Consider the following 19,545-nt stretch of genomic DNA (forward strand, 5'->3'; position numbering starts at 1 on the left):
AGTGATCTCTAATGTTAAAGAAGTCTCTAGGTTTCGCCTGAGTTAGAACATCTCCTGATAAGACCGGACAGCAGCTCTGGGTTAAAGAACAGCTGGTCAGTGATCTCTAATGTTAAAGAAGTCTCTAGGTTTCGCCTGAGTTAGAACATCTCCTGATAAGACCGGACAGCAGCTCTGGGTTAAAGAACAGCTGGTCAGTGATCTCTAATGTTAAAGAAGTCTCTAGGTTTCGCCTGAGTTAGAACATCTCCTGATAAGACCGGACAGCAGCTCTGGGTTAAAGAACAGCTGGTCAGTGATCTCTAATGTTAAAGAAGTCTCTAGGTTTCGCCTGAGTTAGAACATCTCCTGATAAGACCGGACGGCAGCTCTGGGTTAAAGAACAGCTGGTCAGTGATCTCTAATGTTAAAGAAGTCTCTAGGTTTCGCCTGAGTTAGAACATCTCCTGATAAGACCGGACAGCAGCTCTGGGTTAAAGAACAGCTGGTCAGTGATCTCTAATGTTAAAGAAGTCTCTAGGTTTCGCCTGAGTTAGAACATCTCCTGATAAGACCGGACAGCAGCTCTGGGTTAAAGAACAGCTGGTCAGTGATCTCTAATGTTAAAGAAGTCTCTAGGTTTCGCCTGAGTTAGAACATCTCCTGATAAGACCGGACAGCAGCTCTGGGTTAAAGAACAGCTGGTCAGTGATCTCTAATGTTAAAGAAGTCTCTAGGTTTCGCCTGAGTTAGAACATCTCCTGATAAGACCGGACGGCAGCTCTGGGTTAAAGAACAGCTGGTCAGTGATCTCTAATGTTAAAGAAGTCTCTAGGTTTCGCCTGAGTTAGAACATCTCCTGATAAGACCGGACGGCAGCTCTGGGTTAAAGAACAGCTGGTCAGTGATCTCTAATGTTAAAGAAGTCTCTAGGTTTCGCCTGAGTTAGAACATCTCCTGATAAGACCGGACAGCAGCTCTGGGTTAAAGAACAGCTGGTCAGTGATCTCTAATGTTAAAGAAGTCTCTAGGTTTCGCCTGAGTTAGAACATCTCCTGATAAGACCGGACGGCAGCTCTGGGTTAAAGAACAGCTGGTCAGTGATCTCTAATGTTAAAGAAGTCTCTAGGTTTCGCCTGAGTTAGAACATCTCCTGATAAGACCGGACGGCAGCTCTGGGTTAAAGAACAGCTGGTCAGTGATCTCTAATGTTAAAGAAGTCTCTAGGTTTCGCCTGAGTTAGAACATCTCCTGATAAGACCGGACGGCAGCTCTGGGTTAAAGAACAGCTGGTCAGTGATCTCTAATGTTAAAGAAGTCTCTAGGTTTCGCCTGAGTTAGAACATCTCCTGATAAGACCGGACAGCAGCTCTGGGTTAAAGAACAGCTGGTCAGTGATCTCTAATGTTAAAGAAGTCTCTAGGTTTCGCCTGAGTTAGAACATCTCCTGATAAGACCGGACAGCAGCTCTGGGTTAAAGAACAGCTGGTCAGTGATCTCTAATGTTAAAGAAGTCTCTAGGTTTCGCCTGAGTTAGAACATCTCCTGATAAGACCGGACAGCAGCTCTGGGTTAAAGAACAGCTGGTCAGTGATCTCTAATGTTAAAGAAGTCTCTAGGTTTCGCCTGAGTTAGAACATCTCCTGATAAGACCGGACGGCAGCTCTGGGTTAAAGAACAGCTGGTCAGTGATCTCTAATGTTAAAGAAGTCTCTAGGTTTCGCCTGAGTTAGAACATCTCCTGATAAGACCGGACAGCAGCTCTGGGTTAAAGAACAGCTGGTCAGTGATCTCTAATGTTAAAGAAGTCTCTAGGTTTCGCCTGAGTTAGAACATCTCCTGATAAGACCGGACAGCAGCTCTGGGTTAAAGAACAGCTGGTCAGTGATCTCTAATGTTAAAGAAGTCTCTAGGTTTCGCCTGAGTTAGAACATCTCCTGATAAGACCGGACAGCAGCTCTGGGTTAAAGAACAGCTGGTCAGTGATCTCTAATGTTAAAGAAGTCTCTAGGTTTCGCCTGAGTTAGAACATCTCCTGATAAGACCGGACGGCAGCTCTGGGTTAAAGAACAGCTGGTCAGTGATCTCTAATGTTAAAGAAGTCTCTAGGTTTCGCCTGAGTTAGAACATCTCCTGATAAGACCGGACAGCAGCTCTGGGTTAAAGAACAGCTGGTCAGTGATCTCTAATGTTAAAGAAGTCTCTAGGTTTCGCCTGAGTTAGAACATCTCCTGATAAGACCGGACAGCAGCTCTGGGTTAAAGAACAGCTGGTCAGTGATCTCTAATGTTAAAGAAGTCTCTAGGTTTCGCCTGAGTTAGAACATCTCCTGATAAGACCGGACGGCAGCTCTGGGTTAAAGAACAGCTGGTCAGTGATCTCTAATGTTAAAGAAGTCTCTAGGTTTCGCCTGAGTTAGAACATCTCCTGATAAGACCGGACGGCAGCTCTGGGTTAAAGAACAGCTGGTCAGTGATCTCTAATGTTAAAGAAGTCTCTAGGTTTCGCCTGAGTTAGAACATCTCCTGATAAGACCGGACAGCAGCTCTGGGTTAAAGAACAGCTGGTCAGTGATCTCTAATGTTAAAGAAGTCTCTAGGTTTCGCCTGAGTTAGAACATCTCCTGATAAGACCGGACGGCAGCTCTGGGTTAAAGAACAGCTGGTCAGTGATCTCTAATGTTAAAGAAGTCTCTAGGTTTCGCCTGAGTTAGAACATCTCCTGATAAGACCGGACGGCAGCTCTGGGTTAAAGAACAGCTGGTCAGTGATCTCTAATGTTAAAGAAGTCTCTAGGTTTCGCCTGAGTTAGAACATCTCCTGATAAGACCGGACAGCAGCTCTGGGTTAAAGAACAGCTGGTCAGTGATCTCTAATGTTAAAGAAGTCTCTAGGTTTCGCCTGAGTTAGAACATCTCCTGATAAGACCGGACAGCAGCTCTGGGTTAAAGAACAGCTGGTCAGTGATCTCTAATGTTAAAGAAGTCTTTAGGTTTCGCCTGAGTTAGAACATCTCCTGATAAGACCGGACAGCAGCTCTGGGTTAAAGAACAGCTGGTCAGTGATCTCTAATGTTAAAGAAGTCTCTAGGTTTCGCCTGAGTTAGAACATCTCCTGATAAGACCGGACGGCAGCTCTGGGTTAAAGAACAGCTGGTCAGTGATCTCTAATGTTAAAGAAGTCTCTAGGTTTCGCCTGAGTTAGAACATCTCCTGATAAGACCGGACAGCAGCTCTGGGTTAAAGAACAGCTGGTCAGTGATCTCTAATGTTAAAGAAGTCTCTAGGTTTCGCCTGAGTTAGAACATCTCCTGATAAGACCGGACAGCAGCTCTGGGTTAAAGAACAGCTGGTCAGTGATCTCTAATGTTAAAGAAGTCTCTAGGTTTCGCCTGAGTTAGAACATCTCCTGATAAGACCGGACAGCAGCTCTGGGTTAAAGAACAGCTGGTCAGTGATCTCTAATGTTAAAGAAGTCTCTAGGTTTCGCCTGAGTTAGAACATCTCCTGATAAGACCGGACGGCAGCTCTGGGTTAAAGAACAGCTGGTCAGTGATCTCTAATGTTAAAGAAGTCTCTAGGTTTCGCCTGAGTTAGAACATCTCCTGATAAGACCGGACAGCAGCTCTGGGTTAAAGAACAGCTGGTCAGTGATCTCTAATGTTAAAGAAGTCTCTAGGTTTCGCCTGAGTTAGAACATCTCCTGATAAGACCGGACAGCAGCTCTGGGTTAAAGAACAGCTGGTCAGTGATCTCTAATGTTAAAGAAGTCTCTAGGTTTCGCCTGAGTTAGAACATCTCCTGATAAGACCGGACAGCAGCTCTGGGTTAAAGAACAGCTGGTCAGTGATCTCTAATGTTAAAGAAGTCTCTAGGTTTCGCCTGAGTTAGAACATCTCCTGATAAGACCGGACGGCAGCTCTGGGTTAAAGAACAGCTGGTCAGTGATCTCTAATGTTAAAGAAGTCTCTAGGTTTCGCCTGAGTTAGAACATCTCCTGATAAGACCGGACAGCAGCTCTGGGTTAAAGAACAGCTGGTCAGTGATCTCTAATGTTAAAGAAGTCTCTAGGTTTCGCCTGAGTTAGAACATCTCCTGATAAGACCGGACGGCAGCTCTGGGTTAAAGAACAGCTGGTCAGTGATCTCTAATGTTAAAGAAGTCTCTAGGTTTCGCCTGAGTTAGAACATCTCCTGATAAGACCGGACAGCAGCTCTGGGTTAAAGAACAGCTGGTCAGTGATCTCTAATGTTAAAGAAGTCTCTAGGTTTCGCCTGAGTTAGAACATCTCCTGATAAGACCGGACAGCAGCTCTGGGTTAAAGAACAGCTGGTCAGTGATCTCTAATGTTAAAGAAGTCTCTAGGTTTCGCCTGAGTTAGAACATCTCCTGATAAGACCGGACAGCAGCTCTGGGTTAAAGAACAGCTGGTCAGTGATCTCTAATGTTAAAGAAGTCTCTAGGTTTCGCCTGAGTTAGAACATCTCCTGATAAGACCGGACGGCAGCTCTGGGTTAAAGAACAGCTGGTCAGTGATCTCTAATGTTAAAGAAGTCTCTAGGTTTCGCCTGAGTTAGAACATCTCCTGATAAGACCGGACAGCAGCTCTGGGTTAAAGAACAGCTGGTCAGTGATCTCTAATGTTAAAGAAGTCTCTAGGTTTCGCCTGAGTTAGAACATCTCCTGATAAGACCGGACAGCAGCTCTGGGTTAAAGAACAGCTGGTCAGTGATCTCTAATGTTAAAGAAGTCTCTAGGTTTCGCCTGAGTTAGAACATCTCCTGATAAGACCGGACAGCAGCTCTGGGTTAAAGAACAGCTGGTCAGTGATCTCTAATGTTAAAGAAGTCTCTAGGTTTCGCCTGAGTTAGAACATCTCCTGATAAGACCGGACGGCAGCTCTGGGTTAAAGAACAGCTGGTCAGTGATCTCTAATGTTAAAGAAGTCTCTAGGTTTCGCCTGAGTTAGAACATCTCCTGATAAGACCGGACGGCAGCTCTGGGTTAAAGAACAGCTGGTCAGTGATCTCTAATGTTAAAGAAGTCTCTAGGTTTCGCCTGAGTTAGAACATCTCCTGATAAGACCGGACGGCAGCTCTGGGTTAAAGAACAGCTGGTCAGTGATCTCTAATGTTAAAGAAGTCTCTAGGTTTCGCCTGAGTTAGAACATCTCCTGATAAGACCGGACAGCAGCTCTGGGTTAAAGAACAGCTGGTCAGTGATCTCTAATGTTAAAGAAGTCTCTAGGTTTCGCCTGAGTTAGAACATCTCTTGATAAGCTGCAGAACATACTATTTCCTAGAGAATTTGCATCTATATTTTTCGTAGCTGTCTATTTTCCACCAAAAACCAATGCTGGCACTAAGACCAATCTCAAATGAGTTGTATAGTGCCATAAGCAGACAAGAGAGGCAGTGGCCGGTGATTTAAAAAAATAATGGAATCTTTACTCCACACACAGAAATGCATACAAAGCTCCCCCTCACCCTCCATTTGGTAAATCTGACCATAACTCTATCCTCCTGATTCCTGCTTATAAGCTAAACTCAAATTGAAGTCATCTGATGACATAGATGCTAAACTTCAGGAATGTTTCGCTACCACAGACTGGAATATGTTCTGGGATTCATCCAATATCATTGAGGAGTTTACCACATCAGTCACCAAGTTCAATAATACGTTCATCAGCGACATCCTCCCCACAGTGACCGTTTGTACATATCCCAACCAGAAGCCATGGATTACAGGCAACATACGCACTGAGCTAAAGGCTAGAGCTGCCGCTTTCAAGGGGCGGGACACTAATCCAGACACTTAAATGATATCCCGCTACGTCCTCCAACAAACCATCAAACAGTCAAAAGCTCAATAAACGACTAAGGTCGAAACCTACTTCGCCAGCGCTGATGCTCATGGATGTGGCAGGGCTTGCAAACCATCACGAATTACAAAAAGATACCCAGCCGCGAGTTGCCTAGTGACGCAAGTCGAGCATACAAGACATATTTCTTCTATGCTCGCTTCGAGGCAAGTAAAACTGAATCATGCATGAGAGCACCAGCTGTACCGGACGACTGTATAATCTTGCTCCACAAGGCCACGTGGTCAAAAGGATTAACAAGACATGTACTCTGAGCATGCGCTGACCAGCTGACTTCAGAGGAAGTCTTTAAGTATTGTCAAAGACTCCAGACACTCAAGTCATAGACTGTTCTCTCTCTATGTGTGTGTGTGTGTGTGTGTGTGTGTGTGTGTGTGTGTGTGTGTGTGTGTGTGTGTGTGTGTGTGTGTGTGTGTGTGTGTGTGTGTGTGTGTGTGTGTGTGCGTGCCCGTGCGGATCTCAGTTGTAGGGTATATTATTGGGAGTATGTCTCCTCTATAGAGTATAAACACACAGAAACCAACCCAGGTAATTCATGGGTTAGCTCTGTAATCAGCTCCTTTACACTACACACTTCTGATGACAGATTTACACACCAGCACAGTGTGACTGTTTGTTTGTGTGTGTGTGTGTGTGTGTTTGCATGCTGAGAGATTTACACAAGTAGTGTCTCTTTGCCACCTGTCAAGTCTCATCTTGTCTCTTTCGTCTCCATAACTAGGCAAGTCAGTTAAGAACAGATTCTTATTTACAATGACGGCCCACACCGGCCAAACCCGGACGACTGGGCCAATTGTGCGCCGCCCTATGGGAGTCCCAATCATGGCCGGTTGTGATACAGCCTGGATTCGAACCAGGGTGTCTGTAGTGATGCCTCTAGCACTGAGATGCAGTGCCTTAGACCACCTGGGAGCTCCATGTTTCAATAGACTCTCCACCTGGGAGCCCCATGTTTCAATAGACTCTCCACCTGCCTGGGAGCCCCATGTTTCAATAGACTCTCCACCTGCCTGGGAGCCCCATGTTTCAATAGACTCTCCACCTGCCTGGGAGCCCCATGTTTCAATAGACTCTCCACCTGGGAGACCCATGTTTCACTAGACTCTCCACCTGGGAGACCCATGTTTCACTAGACTCTCCACCTGGGAGCCCCATGTTTCACTAGACTCTCCACCTGGGAGCCCCATGTTTCACTAGACTCTCCACCTGGGAGCCCCATGTTTCAATAGACTCTCCACCTGGGAGCCCCATGTTTCAATAGACTCTCCACCTGGGAGACCCATTTTTCAATAGACTCTCCACCTGGGAGCCCCATGTTTCAATAGACTCTCCACCTGGGAGCCCCATGTTTCAATAGACTCTCCACCTGGGAGACCCATTTTTCAATAGACTCTCCACCTGGGAGCCCCATGTTTCACTAGACTCTCCACCTGGGAGCCCCATGTTTCAATAGACTCTCCACCTGGGAGCCTCATGTTTCAATAGACTCTCCACCTGCCTGTGAGCCCCATTTTTCAATAGACTCTCCACCTGGGAGACCCATGTTTCAATAGACTCTCCACCTGGGAGACCCATGTTTCACTAGACTCTCCACCTGGGAGACCCATGTTTCAATAGACTCTCCACCTGGGAGACCCATGTTTCACTAGACTTTCCACCTGGGAGACCCATGTTTCAATAGACTCTCCACCTGGGAGCCCCATATTTCACTAGACTCTCCACCTGGGAGCCCCATGTTTCACTAGACTCTCCACCTGGGAGCCCCATGTTTCACTAGACTCTCCCCTGGGAGACCCATGTTTCAATAGACTCTCCACCTGGGAGCCCCATGTTTCACTAGACTCTCCACCTGGGAGCCCCATGTTTCACTAGACTCTCCACCTGGGAGACCCATGTTTCACTAGACTCTCCACCTGGGAGCCCCATGTTTCACTAGACTCTCCACCTGGGAGACCCATGTTTCAATAGACTCTCCACCTGGGAGACACATGTTTCACTAGACTCTCCACCTGGGAGACACATGTTTCACTAGACTCTCCACCTGGGAGACCCATGTGTCACTAGACTCTCCATGACGCAACACAACATACATTATGTAATGTTTTTGTGGATCAGTTTACAGTTTGTCTTAGCATGCACTTTCTTAGTATCTTATTCTCTCTCTCTTTGAAGGCAAGTGAAGTGTCCAAACATCCTTAAACAGATGGTTTCAGGGGAGAGGAGGCCAGATGGACAGACTGACGGACATCCACACTCCATCTCACAGGTGTGTCTATGTGTGTTTGTGGGAGTGTGTGTAGGGCTGTACTGAGTGGTTAATATGCTCCGACTCCTGATCATGCCACTTTTCCCAGGCACTGGATAAAGTACAGTACCCTTCCCTGCCAGCGTAGACTGACTCTGTTACACTTCTCTCTCTAATCTCTCCCCCTGCTCTAGGTTACACCACCCTCTCTCTCTCTCTCTCTCTCTCTCTCTCTCTCTCTCTCTCTCTCTCTCTCTCTCTCTCTCTCTCTCTCTCTCTCTCTCTCTCTCACCCCTCTCTCTCTCTCTCACCCCCCTCTCTGTCTTTCTCTCTCCCTCCTCTCTGGGGTGGGATGGGGGCTCTCTCTGTCTCTCTCTTTCCCCCTCTCTCTGTCTCTCTCAGTCTCTCAGTCTCTCACACCCCCTCTCTGTCTCTTACTCACTCTCTCCCCCTCTCTCTGTCTTTCTCTCTCCCCCTTTCTCTGTCTTCTCTCTCTCCTCCTCTCTCTCTCCCCACTCTATCTCTCTCCATCTCTCTCTCCCCCTTTCTCTATCCCTCTCTCTCTCTCTCTCTCTTCCACTCTCTCTCTCTTCTCTCTCCCCCTTTCTCTCTCTCTCTCCCCCTTTCTCTATCCCTCTTTCCCTCTCTCACTCTCTCTCTCTCTCTCTCTCTCTCTCTCTCTCTCTCTCTCTCTCTCTCTCTCTCTCTCTCTCTCCCTCCGTCTCTCTTTCTCTCCCCTCTTTCCCCCTTTCTCTATCCCTCTCTCTCTCTCTCTCTCTCTCTCTCTCTCTCTCTCTCTCTCTCTCTCTCTCTCTTTCTCTCTCCCCCTCTCTCTCTCTCCCTTTCCCCTCTCTCTCTCCCTCTCCTCTCTCCCTCTGTCTCTCTTTCTCTCTTTTGGATGTCTGGCATCCACACATTATCGGGGGTTATTTCCCCCCCGAAACACTTCCTCTGTTCTTTAATGTACACAAATGTTGCGCTCACCTGGGAGAGGAGTCCCAGTCTGAGGGAGGGAACGTTGACACGGTATAGACGGAAGGAGTGTAGACAGATGAAAGACTTCCTCGTTGTAGTTTAGAAAAACTCATGTGTCAGTTGTTGAGGTAGCCCGGTGCTGACCAATACTAATGTTCTACCACCTGAGTAACGGCATCTCTTACAGAATACAAGCTGTACATTTTTTTCTCCGAAATGAAAAAAGAGTATGAGGGTTTTTATAGTTGCTTTGTTTGTTACGCATGATGCCTAAACATAACAAGCTGCACTTGTATGGTAACTCATGTATAGTGGTGTTTCTCAGTAGCCCTCATGTCTTACTGTCTCACTGCACGCTGGGATTGTGTTGGAGCCACCAGGCTTTAAAGGGCCCCTATTCCTCGCTCTCTCGTTCACTCTCTCTCTCAATCTCTGGTCCCATCAGGAACACAGCACGCTCTGAGGGTAAACACAAACAAACACTTCCTTTGTGGTTTATCCAGCCGCTGAAAGGTACCCAGCTGAGTTTATATGGGGGAGCGATAGCATCGCTCTGTGATCGTCTCCATCTCACCGTGCTGCACATCTCCCACATCCCTCATATTGCATTCACTCAACTCTGATCTCCCCGCCCTTACCCACAACAATCACACTCCATAACCATTTCTACTTTATTCTTCATCCAGACTATAACAAAAGAAACGTGGTCACTGACACGATCCTGGAGAGGTAAGGGGTGCTGTTTTTTTTTATTCCAGCATAGCATCAACACACCTGATTCAGCTCGTCAAGGGCTTGATGACTAGTTGAAGTCACTTTAATGTCATTCATCATCTACTGTGCTGGAGATGTAGAGTGATGGATACTGAGAGGTAGAGAGATAGATACAGAGAGGTAGAGAGAGAGATACAGAGAAGTAGAGAGAGAGATACAGAGAAGTAGAGAGATAGATACAGAGAGGTAGAGAGATAGATACAGAGAGGTAGAGAGATAGATACAGAGAGGTAGAGAGATAGATACAGAGAGGTAGAGAGATAGATACAGAGAGGTAGAGAGATAGATACAGAGAGGTAGAGAGATAGATACAGAGAGGTAGAGAGATAGATACAGAGAAGTAGAGAGATAGATACAGAGAGGTAGAGAGATAGATATGGAGATGTAGAGAGATAGATACAGAGAGGTAGAGAGATAGATACGGAGAGGTAGAGAGATAGATACAGAGAGGTAGAGAGATAGATATGGAGATGTAGAGAGATAGATACAGAGAGGTAGAGAGATAGATACAGAGAGGTAGAGAGATAGATACAGAGAGGTAGAGAGATAGATATGGAGATGTAGAGAGATAGATACGGAGATGTAGAGAGATGGATACAGAGAGGTAGAGAGATAGATACAGAGAGGTAGAGAGATAGATACGGAGAGGTAGAGAGATAGATACAGAGAGGTAGAGAGATAGATACAGAGAGGTAGAGAGATAGATACGGAGAGGTAGAAAGATAGATACGGAGAGGTAGAGAGATAGATACAGAGAGGTAGAGAGATAGATACTGAGAGGTAGAGAGATAGATACAGAGAGGTAGAGAGATAGATACAGAGAGGTAGAGAGATGGATACAGAGAGGTAGAGAGATAGATACGGAGAGGTAGAGAGATAGATACGGAGAGGTAGAGAGATAGATACAGAGAGGTAGAGAGATAGATACGGAGAGGTAGAGAGATGGATACAGAGAGGTAGAGAGATAGATACAGAAAGGTAGAGAGATAGATACAGAGAGGTAGAGAGATACATACAGAGAGGTAGAGAGATAGATATGGAGATGTAGAGAGATAGATACAGAGAGGTAGAGAGATAGATACAGAGAGGTAGAGAGATGGATACAGAGAGGTAGAGAGATAGATACAGAGAGGTAGAGAGATAGATACAGAGAGATAGATACGGAGAGGTAGATAGATAGATACAGAGAGGTAGAGAGATAGATACAGAGAGCTAGAGAGATAGATACAGAGAGGTAGAGAGATAGATACAGAGAGGTAGAGAGATAGATACGGAGAGGTAGAGAGATAGATACAGAGAGGTAGAGAGATAGATACAGAGAGGTAGAGAGATAGATACTGAGAGGTAGAAAGATGGATACAGAGAGATAGATACAGAGAGGTAGAAAGATGGATACTGAGAGGTAGAAAGATGGATACTGAGAGGTAGAGAGATAGATACGGAGAGGTAGAAAGATGGATACTGAGAGGTAGAAAGATGGATACTGAGAGGTAGAAAGATGGATACTGAGAGGTAGAGAGATAGATACGGAGAGGTAGAAAGATGGATACTGAGAGATAGATACAGAGAGGTAGATAGATAGAGAAGGAGAAAGATGGATACTGAGAGGGAGAGAATGAGAAAGATGGATACTGAGAGGTAGAGAGATAGATACGGAGAGGTAGAAAGATGGATACTGAGAGGGAGAGAAGGAGAAAGATGGATACTGAGAGGGAGAGAAGGAGAAAGATGGATACTGAGAGGGAGAGAAGGAGAAAGATGGATACTGAGAGGTAGAAAGATGGATACAGAGAGGTAGAGAAGGAGAAAGATGGATACAGAGAGGTAGAGAAGGAGAAAGATGGATACTGAGAGGTAGAAAGATGGATACAGAGCGGTAGAGAAGGAGAAAGATGGATACTGAGAGGTAGAAAGATGGATACAGAGAGGTAGAGAAGGAGAAAGATGGATACTGAGAGGTAGAAAGATGGATACTGAGAGGGAGAGAAGGAGAAAGATGGATACTGAGAGGTAGAGAAGGAGAAAGATGGATACTGAGAGGGAGAGAAGGAGAAAGATGGATACTGAGAGGGAGAGAAGGAGAAAGATGGATACAGAGAGGTAGAGAAGGAGAAAGATGGATACTGAGAGGTAGAAAGATGGATACTGAGAGGGAGAGAAGGAGAAAGATGGATACTGAGAGGTAGAGAAGGAGAAAGATGGATACTGAGAGGGAGAGAAGGAGAAAGATGGATACTGAGAGGGAGAGAAGGAGAAAGATGGATACTGAGAGGGACGGCGAAAGAGACTAAGATTATAAGCAGACAGTATGAGTTATTCTTTAAATGGAGAGAGGGAGAGGGCGCGTCTCTGTCTAGACCAGTATGTATGTGAAAGGTCTGTGTTTGAGTGAAGGCTGGGGATCTGAGGTGCTGAGCTGTGAACGCCGCGGTGGAAATGTGCATTTTCTCACTCTCCACTCGTTTATTTTAGTGATTATATTCCCTCCATCTCAAGCAGAGAGCTAGATTACATAATTAGACTGCCCTCAGGAGACCTGGGCCATGATTGGTCCTACTACACCAATTATCTTTCTCTCTCTCTCTCTCTCTCTCTCTCTCTCTCTCTCTCTCTCTCTCTCTCTCTCTCTCTCTCTCTGCTTCTTTTTCCCATCTCCATCAAACCTCTCTCTACCTGGTTGGGCTTCACACTTAGGGGTCTGGCAGTGGTACCCCTGTTCCTGTGCATGTGTGTGTCTCTCTCTGTTTCTGTGTGTCTGTCTCTCTGTTACTGTGTGTGTTACTGTGTGTGTTACTGTGTGTGTGTGTGTGTGTGTGTGTTACTGTGTGTGTGCGTGTTACTGTGTGTGTGTGTGTTACTGTGTGTGTGTGTGTGTTTCTGTGTGTGTGTTACTGTGTGTGTGTGTGTGTTTCTGTGTGTGTGTTACTGTGTGTTACTGTGTGTGTGTGTGTGTGTGTTTCTGTGTGTGTGTTTCTGTGTGTGTATTACTGTGTGTGTGTTATTGTGTGTGTGTTACTGTGTGTGTGTTACGGTGTGTGTGTTTCTGTGTGTGTGTTTCTGTGTGTGTGTTTTTGTGTGTGTGTTACTGTGTGTGTGTGTGTGTGTGTGTTACTGTGTGTGCGTTACTGTGTGTTACTGTGTGTGTGTGTGTGTGTGTGTGTGTGTGTGTGTGTGTGTGTGTGTGTGTGTGTGTGTGCGTTACTGTGTGTGTGTTTCTGTGTGTGTTTCTGTGTGTGTGTGTTTCTGTGTGTGTGTTTCTGTGTGTGTGTTTATGTGTGTGTGTTACTGTGTGTGTATGTTACTGTGTGTGTGTTACTGTGTGTGTGTTACTGTGTGTGTTTCTGTGTGTGTTACTGTGTGTGTGTTACTGTGTGTGTGTTACTGTGTGTGTGTTACTATGTGTGTGTTACTGTGTGTGTGTGTGTTTCTGTGTGTGTGTTTCTGTGTGTGTGTTTCTGTGTGTGTGTTTCTGTGTGTGTGTTACTGTGTGTGTATGTGTGTGTGTTACTGTGTGTGTGTGTTACTGTGTGTGTGTTACTGTGTGTGTGTTACTGTGTGTCTCTCTGTGAGGTTGTAGCAGCGCCTGTTGATCCTACTGCATCGAGTTACTGCCAGCCTGTCACATTCAATTACTACTGATGGAGTGACAAACACTGACTGGCCCTAGAGGCTTCTGTCTGCGCGTGTGTGTGTGTGAGTGTGTCGCTAAACCCCAGCTGGGACCTGGCGTCAAGATGACCTACCAACCATCCAGCTCTTTGTTTGTTTTTTTGTTGCACTTTTGGACTCCGAGGTTACCTAACGAGTGGTGCTGTTTCTGCTGTGGTGAGGGTTGACAGAGGGGAGGGATGGAGGGAGAGAGGCTGGGAGGGGAGAGGGATGGAGAGGGAGAGGGATGGAGGGAGAGAGGCTGGGAGGGGGAGAGGGATGGAGGGAGAGTCTGTTTCTGCTGTGGTGAGGGTTGACCTCCACCGTCTGACACCGAGACTTAACCAACATATCATGTGGACTGTCAATCTCTCTCTATGTCTCTATCTGTTGGGGAAAAGGGAGGTGTTTGAGGTAGCTCTGGCCTGACTCTCTCTATGTCTCTATCTGTTGGGGAAAAGGGAGGTGTTTGAGGTAGCTCTGGTCAATCTCTCTCTATGTCTCTATCTGTTGGGGAAAAGGGAGGTGTTTGAGGTAGCTCTGGCCAATCTCTCTCTATGTCTCTATCTGTTGGGGAAAAGGGAGGTGTTTGAGGTAGCTCTGGCCAATCTCTCTATGTCTCTATCTGTTGGGGAAAAGGGAGGTGTTTGAGGTAGCTCTGGCCAATCTCTCTCTATGTCTCTATCTGTTGGGGAAAAGGGAGGTGTTTGAGGTAGCTCTGGCCAATCTCTCTCTATGTCTCTATCTGTTGGGGAAAAGGGAGGTGTTTGAGGTAGCTCTGGCCAATCTCTCTCTATGTCTCTATCTGTTGGGGAAAAGGGAGGTGTTTGAGGTAGCTCTGGCCAATCTCTCTATGTCTCTATCTGTTGGGGAAAAGGGAGGTGTTTGAGGTAGCTCTGGCCAATCTCTCTCTATGTCTCTATCTGTTGGGGAAAAGGGAGGTGTTTGAGGTAGCTCTGGCCAATCTCTCTCTATGTCTCTATCTGTTGGGGAAAAGGGAGGTGTTTGAGGTAGCTCTGGCCAATCTCTCTCTATGTCTCTATCTGTTGGGGAAAATGGAGGTGTTTGAGGTAGCTCTGGCCAATCTCTCTCTATGTCTCTATCTGTTGGGGAAAAGGGAGGTGTTTGAGGTAGCTCTGGCCAATCTCTCTCTATGTCTCTATCTGTTGGGGAAAAGGGAGGTGTTTGAGGTAGCTCTGGTCAATCTCTCTCTATGTCTCTATCTGTTGGGGAAAAGGGAGGTGTTTGAGGTAGCTCTGGCCAATCTCTCTCTGTGTCTCTATCTGTTGGGGAAAAGGGAGGTGTTTGAGGTAGCTCTGGCCAATCTCTCTCTGTGTCTCTATCTGTTGGGGAAAAGGGAGGTGTTTGAGGTAGCTCTGGCCAATCTCTCTCTGTGTCTCTATCTGTTGGGGAAAAGGGAGGTGTTTGAGGTAGCTCTGGCCAATCTCTCTCTGTGTCTCTATCTGTTGGGGAAAAGGGAGGTGTTTGAGGTAGCTCTGGCCAATCTCTCTCTATGTCTCTATCTGTTGGGGAAAAGGGAGGTGTTTGAGGTAGCTCTGGCCAATCTCTCTCTATGTCTCTATCTGTTGGGGAAAAGGGAGGTGTTTGAGGTAGCTCTGGCCAATCTCTCTCTATGTCTCTATCTGTTGGGGAAAAGGGAGGTGTTTGAGGTAGCTCTGGCCAATCTCTCTCTATGTCTCTATCTGTTGGGGAAAAGGGAGGTGTTTGAGGTAGCTCTGGCCAATCTCTCTCTATGTCTCTATCTGTTGGGGAAAAGGGAGGTGTTTGAGGTAGCTCTGGCCAATCTCTCTCTATGTCTCTATCTGTTGGGGAAAAGGGAGGTGTTTGAGGTAGCTCTGGCCAATCTCTCTCTATGTCTCTATCTGTTGGGGAAAAGGGAGGTGTTTGAGGTAGCTCTGGCCAATCTCTCTCTATGTCTCTATCTGTTGGGGAAAAGGGAGGTGTTTGAGGTAGCTCTGGCCAATCTCTCTCTATGTCTCTATCTGTTGGGGAAAAGGGAGGTGTTTGAGGTAGCTCTGGCCAATCTCTCTCTATGTCTCTATCTGTTGGGGAAAAGGGAGGTGTTTGAGGTAGCTCTGGCCAATCTCTCTCTATGTCTCTATCTGTTGGGGAAAAGGGAGGTGTTTGAGGTAGCTCTGGCCAATCTCTCTCTATGTCTCTATCTGTTGGGGAAAAGGGAGGTGTTTGAGGTAGCTCTGGCCAATCTCTCTCTATGTCTCTATCTGTTGGGGAAAAGGGAGGTGTTTGAGGTAGCTCTGGCCAATCTCTCTCTATGTCTCTATCTGTTGGGGAAAAGGGAGGTGTTTGAGGTAGCTCTGGCCAATCTCTCTCTATGTCTCTATCTGTTGGGGAAAAGGGAGGTGTTTGAGGTAGCTCTGGCCAATCTCTCTCTATGTCTCTATCTGTTGGGGAAAAGGGAGGTGTTTGAGGTAGCTCTGGCCAATCTCTCTCTATGTCTCTATCTGTTGGGGAAAAGGGAGGTGTTTGAGGTAGCTCTGGCCAATCTCTCTCTATGTCTCTATCTGTTGGGGAAAAGGGAGGTGTTTGAGGTAGCTCTGGTCAATCTCTCTCTATGTCTCTATCTGTTGGGGAAAAGGGAGGTGTTTGAGGTAGCTCTGGCCAATCTCTCTCTATGTCTCTATCTGTTGGGGAAAAGGGAGGTGTTTGAGGTAGCTCTGGTCAATCTCTCTCTATGTCTCTATCTGTTGGGGAAAAGGGAGGTGTTTGAGGTAGCTCTGGCCAATCTCTCTCTATGTCTCTATCTGTTGGGGAAAAGGGAGGTGTTTGAGGTAGCTCTGGCCAATCTCTCTCTATGTCTCTATCTGTTGGGGAAAAGGGAGGTGTTTGAGGTAGCTCTGGCCAATCTCTCTCTATGTCTCTATCTGTTGGGGAAAAGGGAGGTGTTTGAGGTAGCTCTGGCCAATCTCTCTCTATGTCTCTATCTGTTGGGGAAAAGGGAGGTGTTTGAGGTAGCTCTGGCCAATCTCTCTCTATGTCTCTATCTGTTGGGGAAAAGGGAGGTGTTTGAGGTAGCTCTGGCCAATCTCTCTCTATGTCTCTATCTGTTGGGGAAAAGGGAGGTGTTTGAGGTAGCTCTGGCCAATCTCTCTCTATGTCTCTATCTGTTGGGGAAAAGGGAGGTGTTTGAGGTAGCTCTGGCCAATCTCTCTCTATGTCTCTATCTGTTGGGGAAAAGGGAGGTGTTTGAGGTAGCTCTGGTCAATCTCTCTCTATGTCTCTATCTGTTGGGGAAAAGGGAGGTGTTTGAGGTAGCTCTGGTCAATCTCTCTCTATGTCTCTATCTGTTGGGGAAAAGGGAGGTGTTTGAGGTAGCTCTGGCCAATCTCTCTCTATGTCTCTATCTGTTGGGGAAAAGGGAGGTGTTTGAGGTAGCTCTGGCCAATCTCTCTCTATGTCTCTATCTGTTGGGGAAAAGGGAGGTGTTTGAGGTAGCTCTGGTCAATCTCTCTCTATGTCTCTATCTGTTGGGGAAAAGGGAGGTGTTTGAGGTAGCTCTGGCCTGACTCTCTCTATGTCTCTATCTGTTGGGGAAAAGGGAGGTGTTTGAGGTAGCTCTGGTCAATCTCTCTCTATGTCTCTATCTGTTGGGGAAAAGGGAGGTGTTTGAGGTAGCTCTGGCCAATCTCTCTCTATGTCTCTATCTGTTGGGGAAAAGGGAGGTGTTTGAGGTAGCTCTGGCCAATCTCTCTCTATGTCTCTATCTGTTGGGGAAAAGGGAGGTGTTTGAGGTAGCTCTGGCCAATCTCTCTCTATGTCTCTATCTGTTGGGGAAAAGGGAGGTGTTTGAGGTAGCTCTGGCCAATCTCTCTCTATGTCTCTATCTGTTGGGGAAAAGGGAGGTGTTTGAGGTAGCTCTGGCCAATCTCTCTCTATGTCTCTATCTGTTGGGGAAAAGGGAGGTGTTTGAGGTAGCTCTGGCCAATCTCTCTCTATGTCTCTATCTGTTGGGGAAAAGGGAGGTGTTTGAGGTAGCTCTGGCCAATCTCTCTCTATGTCTCTATCTGTTGGGGAAAAGGGAGGTGTTTGAGGTAGCTCTGGCCAATCTCTCTCTATGTCTCTATCTGTTGGGGAAAAGGGAGGTGTTTGAGGTAGCTCTGGCCAATCTCTCTCTATGTCTCTATCTGTTGGGGAAAAGGGAGGTGTTTGAGGTAGCTCTGGCCAATCTCTCTCTATGTCTCTATCTGTTGGGGAAAAGGGAGGTGTTTGAGGTAGCTCTGGCCAATCTCTCTCTATGTCTCTATCTGTTGGGGAAAAGGGAGGTGTTTGAGGTAGCTCTGGCCAATCTCTCTCTATGTCTCTATCTGTTGGGGAAAAGGGAGGTGTTTGAGGTAGCTCTGGCCAATCTCTCTCTATGTCTCTATCTGTTGGGGAAAAGGGAGGTGTTTGAGGTAGCTCTGGCCAATCTCTCTCTATGTCTCTATCTGTTGGGGAAAAGGGAGGTGTTTGAGGTAGCTCTGGCCAATCTCTCTCTATGTCTCTATCTGTTGGGGAAAAGGGAGGTGTTTGAGGTAGCTCTGGCCAATCTCTCTCTATGTCTCTATCTGTTGGGGAAAAGGGAGGTGTTTGAGGTAGCTCTGGCCAATCTCTCTCTATGTCTCTATCTGTTGGGGAAAAGGGAGGTGTTTGAGGTAGCTCTGGCCAATCTCTCTCTATGTCTCTATCTGTTGGGGAAAAGGGAGGTGTTTGAGGTAGCTCTGGCCAATCTCTCTCTATGTCTCTATCTGTTGGGGAAAAGGGAGGTGTTTGAGGTAGCTCTGGCCAATCTCTCTCTATGTCTCTATCTGTTGGGGAAAAGGGAGGTGTTTGAGGTAGCTCTGGCCAATCTCTCTCTATGTCTCTATCTGTTGGGGAAAAGGGAGGTGTTTGAGGTAGCTCTGGCCAATCTCTCTCTATGTCTCTATCTGTTGGGGAAAAGGGAGGTGTTTGAGGTAGCTCTGGCCAATCTCTCTCTATGTCTCTATCTGTTGGGGAAAAGGGAGGTGTTTGAGGTAGCTCTGGCCAATCTCTCTCTATGTCTCTATCTGTTGGGGAAAAGGGAGGTGTTTGAGGTAGCTCTGGCCAATCTCTCTCTATGTCTCTATCTGTTGGGGAAAAGGGAGGTGTTTGAGGTAGCTCTGGCCAATCTCTCTCTATGTCTCTATCTGTTGGGGAAAAGGGAGGTGTTTGAGGTAGCTCTGGCCAATCTCTCTCTATGTCTCTATCTGTTGGGGAAAAGGGAGGTGTTTGAGGTAGCTCTGGCCAATCTCTCTCTATGTCTCTATCTGTTGGGGAAAAGGGAGGTGTTTGAGGTAGCTCTGGCCAATCTCTCTCTATGTCTCTATCTGTTGGGGAAAAGGGAGGTGTTTGAGGTAGCTCTGGCCAATCTCTCTCTATGTCTCTATCTGTTGGGGAAAAGGGAGGTGTTTGAGGTAGCTCTGGCCAATCTCTCTCTATGTCTCTATCTGTTGGGGAAAAGGGAGGTGTTTGAGGTAGCTCTGGCCAATCTCTCTCTATGTCTCTATCTGTTGGGGAAAAGGGAGGTGTTTGAGGTAGCTCTGGCCAATCTCTCTCTATGTCTCTATCTGTTGGGGAAAAGGGAGGTGTTTGAGGTAGCTCTGGCCAATCTCTCTCTATGTCTCTATCTGTTGGGGAAAAGGGAGGTGTTTGAGGTAGCTCTGGCCAATCTCTCTCTATGTCTCTATCTGTTGGGGAAAAGGGAGGTGTTTGAGGTAGCTCTGGCCAATCTCTCTCTATGTCTCTATCTGTTGGGGAAAATGGAGGTGTTTGAGGTAGCTCTGGCCAATCTCTCTCTATGTCTCTATCTGTTGGGGAAAAGGGAGGTGTTTGAGGTAGCTCTGGCCAATCTCTCTCTATGTCTCTATCTGTTGGGGAAAAGGGAGGTGTTTGAGGTAGCTCTGGTCAATCTCTCTCTATGTCTCTATCTGTTGGGGAAAAGGGAGGTGTTTGAGGTAGCTCTGGCCAATCTCTCTCTGTGTCTCTATCTGTTGGGGAAAAGGGAGGTGT

General features: G+C 46.7%; 1 protein-coding gene across 3 annotated transcripts in view; it reads left to right on the forward strand.

Moving 5' to 3' along the window:
• The window catches only part of LOC118378578 (ERC protein 2-like), a 613,000-nt gene that overhangs the window by 285,987 nt on the left and 307,468 nt on the right, over positions 1–19,545 (forward strand). For all 3 annotated transcript variants that reach the window (XM_052481811.1, XM_052481812.1, XM_052481813.1), the window contains one exon: positions 8,031–8,124. In XM_052481811.1, the coding sequence (XP_052337771.1) occupies positions 8,031–8,124 (94 nt within the window). The remainder of the gene's footprint in view (positions 1–8,030; positions 8,125–19,545) is intronic.

The sequence above is a fragment of the Oncorhynchus keta genome, chromosome 27 (genome assembly GCF_023373465.1).
Source record: "Oncorhynchus keta strain PuntledgeMale-10-30-2019 chromosome 27, Oket_V2, whole genome shotgun sequence".
In the NCBI taxonomy this organism is placed as follows: domain Eukaryota; kingdom Metazoa; phylum Chordata; class Actinopteri; order Salmoniformes; family Salmonidae; genus Oncorhynchus; species Oncorhynchus keta.